Consider the following 17,436-nt stretch of genomic DNA (forward strand, 5'->3'; position numbering starts at 1 on the left):
TTGATAAGATTTGTGTTTTAGTTTGACCTCTGTGACTGCAGTGAGGACAAGGACTATATTAGAGACAGAGGACGCAAGATCAGATAGAAGGTGAGTGTGAAGTAAGGCAGTAGCAATGGAATAAAGTTCAAGGTTCTACCTCATCCACAATCAATGCTTTTCCTCCTTCTCCAGGTGGATCTGTGTCTCTGCACATCTGTTTTGATAGTACTCTTCGCATACATCTGTCATAACACCACTCTAAACTATATAAATGCTGATATACTCCTCTTTTCCTCTCATACCATAAGCTCTGTGAGGACAGGGATTTCATCTTATTTAACTTTGCGTTAGTGTCATCTGGTATATATAAGGGTTTTAGAGCTCAGTAACTGAATGAGCAAATTCAAGGTTATATGGATGAACAGGCAAAAAACTATTAAAAAGGGTAAAACTTGGAAGTTCTACAGTAGGCACAAAGAAGATTAGGAGAGGTCAAGATCACTTTAGATTCAGAGATCAGGGAACGTTTGCTTCATTGAGGTGCTAGAGCTTGATTTCGAAAGATGAGTAAGGCTTAATCAGGTGGAAGGATATACCATTTAGGGGGAAATGATGTAAACCAAGGTATAGAGAATGGTTGGGGATATGGCCATGGGTATACAAAGGAAACTAGTGAGAGAAGAAGCTGTGTTATGTCCTGCCAGGTTGTAGAGGGTAGGCTAAATAGTCTAGACCTTAGCCACTAAGTAGAAGATAATGCCCAGAGGCAGTCTCATAGTGTCCACTCTGTCAAGTAAATCATTTGGAAGGTAAAAATATGCTAGGAATAGTCTAAGTAAGTTTCAAGGTGACTATGTCAGGCAAATAACCACGCCTTTAAGTCTTAGTTCTGTTGTCGAGTCAAGACAACTCACCCATATAAAAATGAAAATAATATACTTGTGAAAGCATTCGTGAAATATGAAAATCTGTGGGAAATTTATGGTTTTTATGTCTTCTCCCAGTGATTTTTATGTCCCTCTCCCTAACATAGGTATGTGTTAGTCTTCTCCCACTACTTTGATAAGAAAAAAACAAACCAAAAACCTTAAAGAGCTCAATCTCCGAAGATTTTTGTAGTGTACAAAATTTTTTCCTTGTCCCTGTGTACTATAGGTTTACTCTGAGGAGAGCAAATTTCTCTATTTCGATCTATTTTCAGTTATTCAAAAGTTAAACATTTCAAAGCAGAGAAGTTAATTTCAGTAAATAGACCTTTTCTGAGGAGTTTTTATATATTCATTATAAATAGAAAAACCAACAGTGTCCTAATGGCATAGACTTAATATACTGAAGACTTCATCTTCCATTAGATAGAAAAATTTTCTGGTCTCTCCAGGAGGTAAATGGGTAGGGGGAGGAAGACGAGATGGTAGGAACTTGAAACCCCAGAGGTTTTTAAATATAAGAACAAAATACAGAAGCTACTATGTATTACACAGACTCACATTTCTTTTTTTCCAGTGGCTAGTTTGTTTTCTACCAGTTCCAGTTACCCACATCCCTCTGTGTTTTGGGGCCTGTACTTCCTCTAAGGTGTGAGAGTTTGGTTTTTTCCTTCTGTGGGCTTTTACAGGCCTGAAAAAGCTTCTCCCCTTTTCTTTTTAAGGCCCTTCAGGAGTTTTTGCAACCTTTACTGGTCTCTAAAAGGGAGGAAATACACAATTTTTATCTTCCTTTTATAAACCTCATCTTCCTACAGATACCATGCTCCCAGCTGGCTAGGATGGGATATTTCTAGATTTTCTTTTAGATCGCTTAGATGATTTGGGACATTAATAGTTACAAAAACTATTAAGGGAAAACTATAACAGGAGGTTATATATAGTATATTATTAATTTTACAGTATGTATAGTCTGTATATTGATTTCATCTAAACTGAGAAGGGACAGGTTTCTGTCCCTTAGACTTGAAAGAACGTGTATCACTGTAGTATAGAGATGAAAATAGAGGACACAAACTAAAAATGATTTTGGTGTCTTTTTTTTTTTTTGAGAGTTGGGGATGATTAATGCAGAGCTAGAATGACAGGCAGGCAAATGGATGGGTAGACAAACGGGTTCTATATTCCTGACTTGAAATCACACAAGGCTTCATGAATTGAAAATTGATTAGGAAATAAAAGTTTGCCATGGAATCCTGGCAGAGGAGAAAGTATAGTGAGGATGACATAGAAAGTAAAGATATCAAGAGGTCTTACGTGGCAGATTGGAGGGCAGTAGGATACCACTAGTGTTTCACCACAGATGGTTTGAAAAGCACTGACCTAGAGCGACATGAAGCTTGGTAGCAATAGAAGTGGCTACAGGACCAAAACAGAGTATATATGTGGTAAAACTTCTTGATACCTTTACTGTTTCCATGTAGTGGCTATTATGACTATAAAATATTTATGAACATTTTTGTATTCATATTTTGATAGTCATAGACTCATTGCACTGGAATATAAACTTAGAATTGCCAAGCCTTTAGGATAAATTTGTGTTTAGCTTTAGAAGAAACTCAGTTTTCCAAAGTGGTTGCAACATTTTTTCCTCCCACAATGTGTGAGAGTTCCAGTTGCTACCTGTCTGCACCAACACTTGGTGTTGTCTTTGGTTTTTAATTTTAGCCTGTTCAGTAGTGTGTAGTTCTTAGTCATCGTGGTTTTATTTGCATTGCCCTGAGGAATAATGATGTTGAGCATATTTTCACTTGCTTATTGACCATTGGATATTCTCTTTTATGAAGTGCTGTGTAAAATTTCCCCCCATTTTTGGAATTGGGTTTTGTCCTTTTCTTTTTGATTTTTAGAAGTTCCTTACATACACTGGGTCTGAGTCCTTTGTTAGATATATGTATTAAAGATATCTTCTCAATGGTATCTTTGATGAGTACACATTTTTATTTTGATAAAGCCCTATTGTTAATTTTTTTTCTTTTAAGGATAGTGTTTTTTGTGTTTTATTTAAGAAATCTTTGCTTATCCTAAGATTTGAAAGATCTTTTCCTATGTTTTCTTCCAGAATCATTGTCATTTATCTTTCACATTTAAGTTTATGATTTGTCTGGAATTAATTTTTGTGTAAGATGTGAGGTAGGTGGTTAAGGTTCATTTTTCCCCCTAGTATAGTTATCTAGTTATCTAGCATTATTTATTGAAAAGACCACCTCTTTCCTCATTGTATTGATATCTTTGTTGTAAATGTATTGACTTTACATGTGTGGATATAATTCTGGGCTCCTTGTTCAATTACAGTGATGTATCTGTCCGTCCTTACGCCAGTTGGCTTGTCTTATTTACTTTATTTGTATAAAAAGTCTTAAATCTCATCCATTTATCTTTGAGATGATTTAGAAACTGTGATAGGCTACATTGGTTTGGGGTATAGCCATCTATTAGATGAAAAAAATCATATATTTAATAATCAATTGGAAGTGAATTAAACTTAGAACAAACTAATTTCTTATAATACTTTATAGAGATAATTAACTTGTTTTTTAGGTTATGATGGGACTGTGTTAACATTTCAGAACCTTTGTTTTTAAATTGACATACACTTTGTGTTAACCTAAGGTAAGATATGTACTGTTACTCTCTCTGGAAGTTAAAAATAGATCAGAAAGATGGATTTACATTTGCAAAGAGCTGTATTATAGGGGAAGTGAATTGATAAGCTGTTTAAGCCATGGTGATAGGCACAGTCTGTTCTGCTTTGTTCCAGCATTCTCTTTCCAGTAAATACTCTTTTAGTCTCATCCCTAGATCCTCCAGTGGTCAGTAAACATCTTTTTTTTTTTAATGTAATTTCAAAATTGTAAGATTTGTGTCAGAATCCTAGCAGGAAACAGAAGACATTCTGGTGGGGTTTTAAAGAAAATTTAATGGAGCTTCTTTCTATAGACAGACAGTAACAAAGTAAACAGCATGGCACTTGGAGACTAGCAACAGCAAACATAGTTACTACCTTAGGGCTGAGGTGGCAAGAAGAAGAAATAACCATGAATATATTTAGAAATAATATAAAGCTGTATTTCTTCTCTTATAACTTATTTATTTAAATGTCACATGACAGGATCTTCCTGTGTTACCATCCCGTGCCATCCCATGAAAGTAACATTTCAGTTGATAGCAATGAAATTTTAAGTAAACCTTTTTGAAGCGTACTGGTTCATTTCCTTTTTTCTCAGTATATGGAAAATTTTCAGCATTTCTTATCAAGTGGAAAGAGACAAGATAATTTGTCATGGGGTATATCAAAAATAGCATTTGAGTATTTTCGTTTATATACATCACTGTTCCTTTCCTGTACTGCAATTATCTCCCTCACAAATAAATTCTGGGAATTCTCAGTTCATATGTAAATAGAAATATGACAGAAGTCTTAACTGAAATAGCAATTCAGTTAGCTTAAAATTTAAGTTATCTTTTTAAATACCTTTTACCTAGGTTCACAATGGTCCGTAGTGGAAAAAATGGTGACCTTCATCTTAAACAGATTGCATATTACAAACGAACTGGTGAATATCATCCAACTACACTGCCAAGTGAGCGAAGTGGTATAAGAAGAGCAGCAAAAAAATTTGTCTTCAAAGGTAAAATTAATGTTCAAAATTTTGATTATCGATTCTTCCCCACATTCTTCTTTGTGGAAATTTGAGAACTTCTGTAGTAGTTGGTTGTTGCTAAACAATTACCAGTTGAATTGATGATGCCACTCAATCAAAAGCAAAATAAAAATTACACTCAAACTAACTGAAGGCCAGTAAGCATGAAAAGGGTGGTTTAAATTATAGACAGAATATGATACCATGAAAGAAAACAAAACATTTTTCTAAATTAACGACTTCTGCTTTTACCCTTTTGTGGTCTCTAATGGTGCACTTTCCAGCCCTGATGCCACTTTCAATGAGGAACTTTTTTGATGCTTAATAGGAAAATGTTGACAAAGTTAACTGGTTTGTTTACTAACATGAAAACTGGAAGGAATTAACTATATTTCTGTGATCATGTACCCCAACCCCACCACTGCCATTAAATATTCAGGATTACATTCATTTTAGGACCCTTGGATCTTCCTGAATGGACTAAATATTTGAAAGGCAGTGGGATATTTATCTTGGAAGGTCATGAAAATTTTCCCCTCTTTTTCCCCCATATGAAGGGGAAGAGAAGTTTGGGATGAGATAAGCAACAAGTAGTCACCAGATAATTAAATGGATTTTGTGTTATAAATGGCAATTTTGTCTCTTAGGCTTACCCCAAAACAGGTTAATAAAACTGTAAGATAATAAATAAATGTCTGCTTGCATCTCCCTGTGTATATCCCTACCAATAACTCCCTTATACTTAAGATTAGGCAGACCCATTACCTCTTAAACTGAAGTGAGGATTCATTCATTCATATATTTGATAATTTATGTAACAAATGTTAACTGAGTTTCTGCTATGTGCCAGTCACATTCTAAGCCTTGGAGATACATTGAAGAATAACATAGATAAGGTTCCTGCTCTTAGATTGCTTATCTTCTAATTCTAAAAAGTAAGGAATGTTCCACTCATCAATCTGCTTACTCATATTAGTAGCTGAATGGTGTATTTTGGAGTTTAAATAGCTAGCCCATTCACACTGGAGAGGTAGATGGTGATTTGCTCCATCCCCTGGTTACTTCCGAGCTGCAGATTCTTCTCAGTTGTCCTCCTAAGGAAACAGAATTGTCTTGAGGATTAAAGTTTTTTCCACTTCCCCACTTCACCATCCCTACCTTCTAATTAGATATAGAAAAAGCGGAGAGAGCTGTTTGCTTGCAAAAATGCAGTGATGATAAAACATTATTTTAGAAAATTCTGTTCCAGGTAGGTGTTTCTCTTTATGTAATGTATTTGCTAATCTATTCCATTTTTAGGAGGTGCCTACAAAATCTTCCTACTTTAAGTACTCCCACAGAAAGATAATTTCATATTTCCATACTTATTACATGCTTTGGTGAACAAGCTGGCTCTATTTATATTGATAGGTACAAAATTATAGCAGCTACCGCCCTTCCTAAGTGTCTAAGTAAGTGTAACAGCTAAAAACCTTTGTGTGGTAGCATCATTACAAATAAATATTTTGTTTTAAATGCAGTCAGATTTTGTAAAACAAAACAAAAACCTTCATGGTTTAAACAGAAGGCTATGATTCTCTTAAAACTACATACATCTCTATCTTTTTGGTTTATTCCAGAAAAAAAGCTGTTTTATGTTGGAAAAGACAGAAAACAAAATCGTTTGGTAATTGTTTCAGAAGAGGAAAAGAAGAAAGTCTTAAGAGAATGCCATGAAAATGACAGTGGAGCTCATCATGGTATATCCAGGACCCTCACTCTGGTAGAATCCAATTATTATTGGACATCTGTGACCAATGATGTCAAACAGTGGGTATGGCTTATGTATTTAGAATATTATGAATACTGTCTTTCTGATAGATATTTACAATTTATTATTTCTCCAGGTTTATTCTGGGTATCACCTCTCATTAAGTATTTTTGGCATGGTTATTTTTATTTAAAAACCATTTAAAGGGAGTTGTATTTCCCTTCACAGTTTTTTTGAATCACTTAAGTATAATTTGAAAAGGAAAGAAGCATCATTTAAACACTTGAAAATGCCATATTTAGATAAGAGATTATTTAGAATCAGATTTGTATCATTGAATTTTTTTGTGTAGGCAGAATTTAAATGGAGCTGGAATTCGTTTGACTAAATCATTGCCTTTTCAATGGCAATCATACAAGGTTTTTTTAAGAGGAGAATATGTTCATAGTAAGTCAGGCCTAGTATGTGCTCTCATCTTTTGTGCTTGTTCCATCTTGAGGTAGAATGTCATATATGACAGAAACCCATAACCAAATATAACCAAAATCAAATTTTGAGGATCACGAAATACGTCTGAGTTTTGTAACTTTATGACCCATTGGGACCTTCAACTTCTCCTAATAGAAAATTCACCTATAGGAATTTTGGGGTTCTTGCTAGAAGTCAACTGATCCTACTCTTTCCAGTGTACTGTATGCCAAATGGTAGGAATTCCTTGGTATAGCTGTGAAATCTCCTTAATCATTGTAGTATTGCATCAAAAAGACTGGCATTTCAAGCATAAAGAATTAAACCGACAGTTAAGTATCATTTGTGAGTTATCAGTTTATGGGTCTGTTCAGGTATTCCAAAGACTTTCATAATTTATATATTTTTCCTGCCATACATTTTTTACAAACATTCAGTTAAATCTTTGTCAAATTGTTATCACTGCAGAATAAATATGATTTTTGGAAATAATCAGAAGTTTTTTGTGATAAAATCCAACAAATAAGTTTAAATTGGAAAATGAAAATTCTGATCAAAAGTAACTGTGACTATAAGGTGATTAAACAGCTTTTCAGTTTTTCTTCAGAAGCTAGTTTGAAAGTAGTTTCTAAAGTGGAATTCCAGAGATATATTGAGAAATGGCACCCATCCATAAATTGAGCAGTTAATCTTGTCTCTCCTCACTTAAATGAAAGCTGCAGGACAGCATGGGTTTTGTTTATGTTTATTCTTTTCTCACTATTGAGAGAAATTTCTCCATCTATACATATTTTATGAATGAAATTACATTTCAGTAAATATGGTTGGAATAGATTAATGAATAGACTTCTTAATGTGATAACTTTAGGAGGAAACATTTTGTGCATATAGAAATTATTGTAAACTTACATACTGATTTTAAATTACAGGAAACTTGTTTAAGATCTTTTAAAGTATTTAATAAATATGTATTCAATGTGAACCAGATTTATGTTTCATGTGAATAAGACCCAATAAGATGGTCATTTAGTCGTATAGTCTTCCTTCAGTATACGCAAGGGATTGGTTCCAGCACCACACTCATGTAATCAAATCTACTCATACCAAAGTATTTCAGTTGGTCCTGTGAAACTCGCATATACAAGAAGTCAGCTCTCTGCATCCTTGAGTTTCTCATCCCTCCCTACCAATACTATACTTTTTATTTGTGTTTAGTTAAAAAAAAAAAAGCCATGTATAAGCTGACCTTCTCAGTCCAAACCCATGTTGTTCGAGGGTCAGCTGTAGTGGCAACTACAGTTGTTTGTTGTTGTTTTATTTGTTTGTTGTTTTAAATAGGTTTAGTCCAGTGATTCTCAGTCCAGAAGTTTCTTCTTCAAAATGTAAAGTGTACCTATTAACCATTTTAAAATTCAGATTTATAAGACAGCTTTTATATTGTGTAGAGTGTTAACATTTGTATGTATTTTCTTTATTGTGTGCCTGTTTGTAGGTATATGCTTGTCAGCATTGCCAAGTGGCAAAGAATACAGTTATTGTAGCACCGAAACAGCACCTTCTCAAGGTGGAAAATCCATGGAGTTTAGTTACTGTTGATCTTATGGGACCTTTTCATACAAGCAACAGAAGTCATGTATATGCTATAATCATGACAGATTTGTTCACCAAATGGGTTGTGATTTTGCCTCTATCTGATGTTTCAGCATCAGAAGTTTCTAAAGCTATTATCAATATATTTTTCTTATATGGACCTCCTCAGAAAATAATAATGGACCAAAGAGATGAATTCATTCAACAGGTAAGACAAATAAACTACTTAGGTCTGGGAGCATATCTTACTCCTTTTCAGTGTCCAGAACCAGTGCCCTCTGCATTCTATTACAGAGTGCTTAATAAATTCAAATAAATTGCTATAGGTATAGAGGTATGATATTAAATACTACAAGGATAATTGTACTGGAAATTAGGAGATTAAGATTTTAATACTTACTGTGGGTTATTGTAAACCTATCTTCAGATATCCTTAAATTAAAATGAGGAGGTTGGACCAAATAATTTTTATTTACTTCTAGATTAAAAACCCATGATTGATTGGGCCTGGTGGCTCACGCCTATAATCCCAACACTTTAGGAGGCTGAGATGGGTGGATCACTTGAGCTCAGGAGTTCAAGACCACCCTGGGCAACAGGGCAAAACCCTATCTCTACAAAAAATACAAAAATTACCTGGGCATGGTGGTAGGAGCCTGTAATCACAGGTACTCAGGAGGCTGAGGCAGGAGAATCACTTGAACCCGGGAAGTAGAGGTTGCAGTGAGCCAAGATCGCACCATTGCACTCCAGCCTGAGCGACAGAGAGACTCCATCTCAAAACAGAAAAACAAAAAATTAGCCAGGTGTGGTGGCATGCACCTGTGGTCCCAGCTACTCGGTTGGCTGAGATAGGAGGATCACTTGAGCCCGGGAGGCGGAGGTTGCAATGAACTGAGATTGTGTCACTGCACTTCAACCTGGGCAACAGAGTAAGACTTTGTCTCAAATAATAATAATAATAATAATAATAATAATAATAATAATAATATGATTGACAGGTAAAGGGAGACTTAAATAAATGGAAAAATACATTATGTTCATGAATAAGACTATTCAGTATTGAAAGGTATTTTTTCCCTTGTCCTGGCCTTTTCCCAGTTAAAATTAACCTGAAAGGATAAACAGGGGAGAATATATATGAAAACTTTTAATAAGAAATATAATAAGTGCTAGACTTAAGGCATATGTTAAAACTTTTTATAATTGACAGGGTACATGTTTAAGAAAAATCAGATAGCCAGACTTGGTTCAAAGCATCTTTGATGGCTCAGTCCAAAAGAAATATCTAAAGTTATATTTATTAAGTAGATAGGACATGTCATGGCACCCCAGGATTATTCCCAGTTTTCATAATTCTCTAGGAGGACTCAGCATATAGTCATATTCATGGCTAAGATTTATTCAGCAAAGAGAAAAGACACATTGGGAAAACCAGGTACAAGTTTCCAAGATCTCCTTCCCCAGTAGAGTTACACAGGACATGTTTAATTCCTTTAGCAGAGTTGTGACAACACAGGGAAGCTCACTAGAGGCTCAGTGCCTTGGGTTTTTATTGGGGGCTGGTCACATAGGCACCTTCTACCTGGCATGTACGAAAATTTCAGACTCTCAGAAGGAAAGATTGTGTTTGGTCTTATAACCAAAACCTAAGCTCCTAGACATTAGCCAAGGTGCAACCTTGTAAGCAGGCCTTTCAAAGAATAGCAGTCACAGATCTGCTGTGTTAATATGTTAAAGTTAACTGTCAGGTTAACTCTTTTCTTCACAGGTCCATCCAAACAACTTAATTGAGTACTTATGTTGTAACCACTTAGTAGCAATTTAAAATACTCATAAATTGAAAGACAATATATTTTTCTTTCATTCTTTTTTTTTTGAGACAGGGTCTCATTCTGTCACCCAGCCTGGAATGCTGTGGCACTGTCTTGGCTCAATGCAACCTCCGCTTTCCAGACTCAAGTGATCCTGCCATCTTAGCCTCCCAGCTAATTTTTTTACCTTTTTTCTTTTAGAGACAGGTTTCACCATGTTTCCCAGGCTGGTTTCGCACTCCTGAACTCACATGATCCACTTGCCTTGACCTCCCAGAGTGCTGGAATTACTGGTGTGAGCCACCGCACCCACCCCTTTCATTTCATTCTTAACCGTAATTACTTGCTAATGGGTAATGTGTACCTATTGACCACTGCTTACCTTCTCAGACCTTGGAATCATATTGTACACTGCCACCCTCATTTCCTGTTTCACACTGATTTTTACATAGTAACTGCTTTTTATCACAGCATTCGATGAAGAAAACAGTTCTGTAAAGATGTGATGTCATCAAATGAATTGTAACCTGATCTAATGTTGAAACTGAACTGCCTTAAACTGGTAGTTTTCATGGTGTCCAACAGATGTTAAGGGGCAACTTGGCACAAAGTTTGGTAACAGTGCTTTAAATAATAAAGCTAGTGTCACAAATGTGTCTAGTAGAGGAGGAACATGTAATTAATTAACAGGTAACAATTTGCTAATTGTTTAAAATTATTTCTGTAATATGATTTTAGAATCCAATACCAAAAGAATTTTCAGGTAAATTAAAGAATTTTAATTTTTAAAGTAGAAACAGAAAAAAATATATTTGACTTTTAATCTCTAGAAATGGAGGTCACATTCTAAACCTAGGAACAGTGGTATAAACTTCAATGGAAAAAGATTAAATTTGGCTGCATAATAATAGGAGATTTATGTGGTCGTTTTGTAAATGAAGGCAAGGTAGTCTTGCCTGCCTTGATTGACATAGCAGTGGTCTGTGCAGTGTAGTACGTTAAGGCAATCCAGTCTGGGGGAAGACTATTGGAACTTCTATTTATATTTTTTAAATCCAAAAAATAAGAAATGAAGCTTTATTAATAATGTATACAGATTGATAATAGCATCCTGACTCAATCAACAAGACAGCTATGTCACACATACTATGTGAAGGTATCCTGAAAGAAAAGTGAGAATGCACATGTTTCCTCACTCATACTTTTGCTTTCAGCAGTTGAATGAAAATATGGATATCATCTAGCATTCACCACACTACTCACAAAATGGCCAGAGAGCTTAGATTTTTGCAGTGAAAGCAGATAATACTAAAAGGCAAACACCCATCAACCACAAAAAAATGATAGTACTGGCCATGTCTTACGTAACTTCCAGCTCTTAGTTAGACACATCAATGAGATGAATACAAATATTAACTATAGTAGTCCTCATTTATCTGCAGTTTTACTTTCTGAGGTTTCAGTTCCTATAGTCAACTGCAGTCCAAAAATATTAAATACAAAATTCCAGAAATAAACTATTTATAATTTTTTTAAATTGCACACCATTCTGCGAATAGTGATGAAATCTCATGCTGTCCTGCTCTGTCCAAATGGGACGTGAATCATCCCTTTGTCTAGCATATCCTCATTGTATATGCTACTCTCTCCCCATCATTACTCACCTGGTAGCTATCTTGGTTATCAGATCAAATGTCGTGGTTAGTAGTGTTTGTATCCAAGTTACCCTTATTTTACTTAAGAATGGCCCCAAAGTGCAAGAGTAGTGATGTTGTCATATTGTCAGTCGTCCTATTTTATTTTTAGTTGTTAATCTCTTACTGTGCCTAATTTATAAATTAATCTCTATCATTAAGTGTGTATGTATAGGGGAAAACATAGTATAGATAGGGTATGGTACTATCTGCAGTATCAAACATTCACTAGGGGCCTTGGAACATATTCTCTGAAGATAAAGGGAAACTACAGTTATCAGGTCTAATAGGAAATTAGCCATCAAAATTCAAAATTATTGAGAATACTCTTTGAAATATTGGTTCACTTCCACTTTAATTAATGAAGAGCCTTACCCTAAGTGCATATAATGTTTCAGGGTATTTGCTAATGATAATATGAAGCCATTATGATTAGCTAGCAGGTTTTCCAGTCATGTTTAAAGTCATCTGGTAACCAAACCACGACTTGGAAAATTTTACTAAAGGTAACAATAGGGCCAAGTGTGGTGGCTCATACCTCAGCTTTTTGGGAGGCTGAGGTGAGAGGATAACTTGAGACCGTGGGTTCAAGACCAGCCCATGCAATATAGCAAGACTCCATCTCTACAAAAAAAAAAAAAAATTAATTAGCTGGACGTGATGTTGCACAGCCATAGTCCCAGCAACTCAGGAGGCTAAGGTGTAAGGATTGCTTAAGCCCAGGAGGTCAAGGCTGTAGTGAGCTATGATTGTACCACTGCATTCCAGTTTGGGTAACAGTGAGACCCTGTCTCAAAAAAAAAAAAAAAAAAAAAGTAATAATAGGCTGTGTTTGGTGGCTCATGCTTGTTGTAATCCTACCAGGCAGATTGCTTGAACCTAGGAGTTTGAGACTAGCCTAAGCAACATGGCGAAATGCAATTCTACAAAAAATACAAAAATTAGCCACTTGTAGTCCAGCTACTCGGGAGGCTGAGATGGGAAGATCGCTTGAGCCCAGGAGGTTGAAGTTGCAGTGAGCCAAGATCATGCACTCTGGCCTAGGTAACAGAGTGAGACCCAGTCTCAAAAAAAAAAAAAAAAAAAAAAAAAAAAGGTAACAATAAATATTTGCAGGCCTGTTTTGTGAGATTGCTTAAACAAAAAAGGGACATATGATTGGGAAAACTTGTTCTTTTTGCTGTGATTAAAATGGCTTCACGATTACACAGAAAGTATAACGATAGTACAGAATGAACCCTTTTGTCAGCAAATACTGAAACAGAAAACACTGCTAAAGATTATAACATACTACACAATGTAGGAGGTTTATTGTATAGTCGAATAAAAATACAGATGTTTCTAACAGCTTAGCTTAGTGTATTTGCTAAATTGTTCCAATAAAATGCACGAAGAACTTTTTGTAAACCTCTGAAGGAAAGAAAATAAACATATTCAGTAGAAAAATTAATTTTTTTGAAATGTCTTACAGAAAACTAGAATTGTAAGAACTGATGGAATATCTGGTTTGATGGTTGGGGGACTGATAGGGTAAGGATGTCAAGATACCATTTCACAAATGGATTCCCTGGATCATTTCTAGGCAACCTTTTGAAACAAAGAAGGTAAAGCCTTTTTCAAAGGTCATTTAAAACCATTAATCAAGACTCAGATTGAAGCTGACCCAAATGACACCTATTCTCTGGGATTTGTTTCTAATTACTTTTGAATTAAAAATAGGCATCCTGAATTAGTATGTATATCAGCTAGGAAGTGTATTCAATCCGAGTAACAGACTGTCTTTCCCTATCCCAATATAATAATATGTGTTATATCTATTATCCCAATTGGGAGTGATTGAGAGTCACTCCTATTGTATTCACAATATGGCTGCCAGAGCACATGCCACAATGCCTACATTTCAGTCAGAAAGAAGGGAGAGAGTATTGGGCAAACAAAACTAGTACCAGCTGAGTTTGCCTAACAGCTTTTACTTACAACTTTTTGGCTAGAATTATGTCACATGACCACCCCTACCTGCAAGGGGGTTTGGGACATGTAGTTTTCTTTTTGTTGCTTTCCGCTCTTGTATTAACTTTGCTTATTTAGTTATTCTGATACTACTGTTCTGAAATACTCTTTTTTTAAAAGACAAATTTATGAGCCAAAGGTTTACTCAACTAAAGATAATAAGGAAAAAAAAGTCTGAAGGGTGAGGTAGGAAAAAAATATTATTTTATATTTAACAGGCTTACTGTTACAAGTTTTGTAAACTCATTTTGGTTTCTTTTAAGCACTACACATAATATGATAACACCAATAATAGTAGTTAAAAGTTGTAAAATGCTTATTATTGCCAATAACTGTTTTACATGCTTTTTAAACATTAACTTACGACCTAGTGGGTTGTTTTTGAGACACTGTCTACTGAATTAAAAAGTTACTTGAGGGCTGAATGCAGTGGCTCATGCCTATAACCTCAAAACTTTGAAAGGCTGAGGTGGGTAGATTGCTTGAGTCCAGGAGTTTGAGACCAGCCTGGGCAACGTGGTGAAACTCCATCTGTACAAAATATTTAAAAATTAGCTGGGCATGGTGACACATGCCTGTAGTCCAAGCTGCTAGGCAGGCTGAGGTGAGAGGATTGCTTGAGTCCAGGTGGTGGAGGCTGCCCTGGACTTGCCCTGGACAAGACCCTGTCTCCCACTGCCTACCCCCACAAAAAAAGAAAAAAATTAAACTCAAAGTTAGTGTTAAGTTCTGTTCTCCCGTTTCCTTGTTGTATGTGTGTATTTGGCAAGGCACTTAATCTCTCAAAGCTTCAGCATCTTACCTTTAAAATGAAAATAATACCTCAAAAACTTGTTGTAAGATTTAATAACAATAATGTAAAGTGTCTAGTGTGATGATCAGCATGTAGTAAAGACTCAAGGGTAACCACTATTTTATACATGAAATTTTACATATTTTATGTATATTTTCATATAGAATGTTATGGTCAACAAAAAAGCAAGATTCAGCCAGGCATGGTGGCTCACACTTGTAATCCCAGCACTTTGGGAGGACAAGGCAGGTGGATCACAAGGTCAGGAGTTCAAGACTAGCCTGGCCAATATGGTGAAACCCCGTCTCTACTAAAAATAACGAAAATTAGCCGGGCGTGGTGGCGTGTGCCTGTAGTCCCAGCTACTTAGGAGGCTGAGGCAGAAGAATCGCTTGAACCTGGGAGGCAGAGGTTGTAGTGAGCTGAGATTGCGCCACTGCACTCCAGGCTGGGCAACTGAGTGAGACTCCATCTCGAATAATAACAATAATAATAATAAAAATAAAATGCAAGATTCTAATTTTTTTGAAGCTTTTTTTAAGTCAGTGGAAAAATAAAACACAAATTTTAAAAAGACAGCTTTGTTTTATATATTTTTCAGATCAATATTGAACTGTACAGATTGTTTGGCATAAAGCAGATTGTAATTTCTCACACCTCTGGAACTGTTAGTCCAATGGAAAGTACACCTAGCACAATCAAAGCATTTCTCTCCAAACACTGTGCTGACCACCCAAACAACTGGGATGATCACCTATCAGCTGTTTCATTTGCCTTCAATGTAACTCACTTGGTACGTGCCTTTTTATACTTCTGTACTTCTGAGTTATGACTATTTATTGGCCAGATAAATGTTTTATTATAAAAATGACATTTTTTTTCTTTAAAATAGGAACCTACTAAAAATACACCATATTTTCAAATGTTTAGTCGAAATCCTTATATGCCTGAGACTTCAGGTAGTCTTCATGATGTGGATGGTGATAATACAAGTATGTTTGCCAAAATTCTAGATGCAATTAAAGAAGCTGATGAAATAATGGAGAATAAGACAACTTCACTGGGCCAGGTGATTCTATTCAATAGAAAAACTGTAATCTAAAACTTTATAAAGTTATATTTATTTTTTAAATTTCAGCATATACATGTGTGCATGTACACAGACATGCATACATACTTGCCATAATTTTTTATCCATCAGATTTTTATTGTCTTGATTAAATAGTTTACTAGCTATGACATGCTGAGAGGCAATAATGAGAAAGCTATGGATTTTGGAATCAAGTAGAGCCGGATTCAAATCTTTAGTCTTAACTGTTTTTGAGTTGTTTGACTTCGGCAAATTCCTTAACCTATCTTAGTTTACCTTCTATACAAAGTAGGGGTTAATAATACTGACTTGGAAATGTTGTTTTAAGAATTAAATATAATTCATGCCTACCTTTTAGTAGCGTCTCAAGTAACCATTTTGTTGTAATAGTCTCATTGTCTACATTTACCTTCAAGATATTATAGCTCTTCCATCTCTTCTTTTTCTTTTTACACTTGTAGATGGAGAACAACAATTTGGATGAACTAAATAAAAGCAAGATCATTGTTAAAAAGAAACCCAAACAATTAAATCCATTTCATTTAAAAGTGGGTCATGAAGTTTTAAGACAAAGGAAAAATTGGTGGAAGGATGGTCGTTTTCAATCTGAATGGGTTGGTCCTTGTGTCATAGACTATATTACAGAAAGTGGATGTGCTGTCCTGAGAGACAATACTGGGGTTAGACTGAAAAGACCTATCAAAATGTCGCACCTTAAGCCCTACGTAAGAGAATCCAGTGAACAAGGTAAATATCTGTCACTTCTCTACATTTTTATTGCTTTGGGTAAGGAGAAAAGTTAAAAATAACAGAAACCTTTCTCCCCTCTTTTGTTATGTTTTCTTTTCCCTTCTTCATAAAATTTGTTAGCTATCCCAGGTAGTCTGTTTTATTACAGTGTCTCTTCTGGAACTGTCAGGCCTGTGAGAATTTTTTTTTTTTTTTTTTTTTTGAGACGGCATTTCCCTCTTTTTGCCCAAGCTGGAGTGCAGTGGCGCGATCTCGGCTCACTGCACCCTCCGCTTCCCAGGTTCAAGCAGTTCTCCTACCTCAGCCTCTGAGTAGCCGGGATTACAGATGCGTGCCACCACACTCGGCTAATTTTTTGTATTTTTAGTAGAAACGGTATTTCACCATGTTAGCCAGGCTGGTCTTCAACTCCTGATCTCAGGTGATGCACCCGCCTTGACCTCTTAAAGTGGTTGGATTACAGGTAGGAACCAGGGCGCCCAGGCATTTTTATTTTTTATTTCTAGTATGTTTTTCATAGTTTATGTGGGAGATACCGAACTTGTTTTCTTCTGAAGGAAAGATAACATCTTAACATCATCTCTATTTTTGCTTTCTCAATGTTTTTATTTTTTTTAAATTTTTTTGAGACAGAGAGTCTCACTCTGTCCCCCAGGCTGGAGTGTGGTCGTGTAATCTCAGCTCTCTGCAACCTCTGCTTCCTGGGTTCAAGCAATTCTCGTGCCTCAGCCTCCCGAGTAGCTGGGATTATAGGCACATGCCACCATGCCTAGCTAATTTTTTGTATTTTTGGTAGAGATGAGGTTTCACCATGTTGGCCAGGCTGGTTTTTAACTCTTGGCCTCAAGTGATTTGCCTGCCTCGGCCT

At 35.7% G+C, this 17,436-nt stretch overlaps 1 protein-coding gene across 2 annotated transcripts in view; it reads left to right on the forward strand.

Moving 5' to 3' along the window:
* The window catches only part of GIN1 (gypsy retrotransposon integrase 1), a 35,528-nt gene that overhangs the window by 7,336 nt on the left and 10,756 nt on the right, over nt 1–17,436 (forward strand). The window contains exons 2-7 of one of the 2 annotated variants that reach the window (XM_008014079.3): nt 4,452–4,597; nt 6,229–6,422; nt 8,320–8,625; nt 15,330–15,521; nt 15,621–15,797; nt 16,280–16,565. In XM_008014079.3, coding sequence (XP_008012270.3) covers nt 4,459–4,597; nt 6,229–6,422; nt 8,320–8,625; nt 15,330–15,521; nt 15,621–15,797; nt 16,280–16,565 — 1,294 coding nt within the window. In that variant the 5' untranslated portion in view covers nt 4,452–4,458. Of the gene's footprint in view, nt 1–4,451; nt 4,598–6,228; nt 6,423–8,319; nt 8,626–15,329; nt 15,522–15,620; nt 15,798–16,279; nt 16,566–17,436 lie in introns of those variants that run through there. The other variant, XM_037985163.2, reaches the window with a different exon arrangement.

Source organism: Chlorocebus sabaeus, chromosome 23 (assembly GCF_047675955.1).
Source record: "Chlorocebus sabaeus isolate Y175 chromosome 23, mChlSab1.0.hap1, whole genome shotgun sequence".
Classification (NCBI taxonomy): Eukaryota; Metazoa; Chordata; class Mammalia; order Primates; family Cercopithecidae; genus Chlorocebus; species Chlorocebus sabaeus.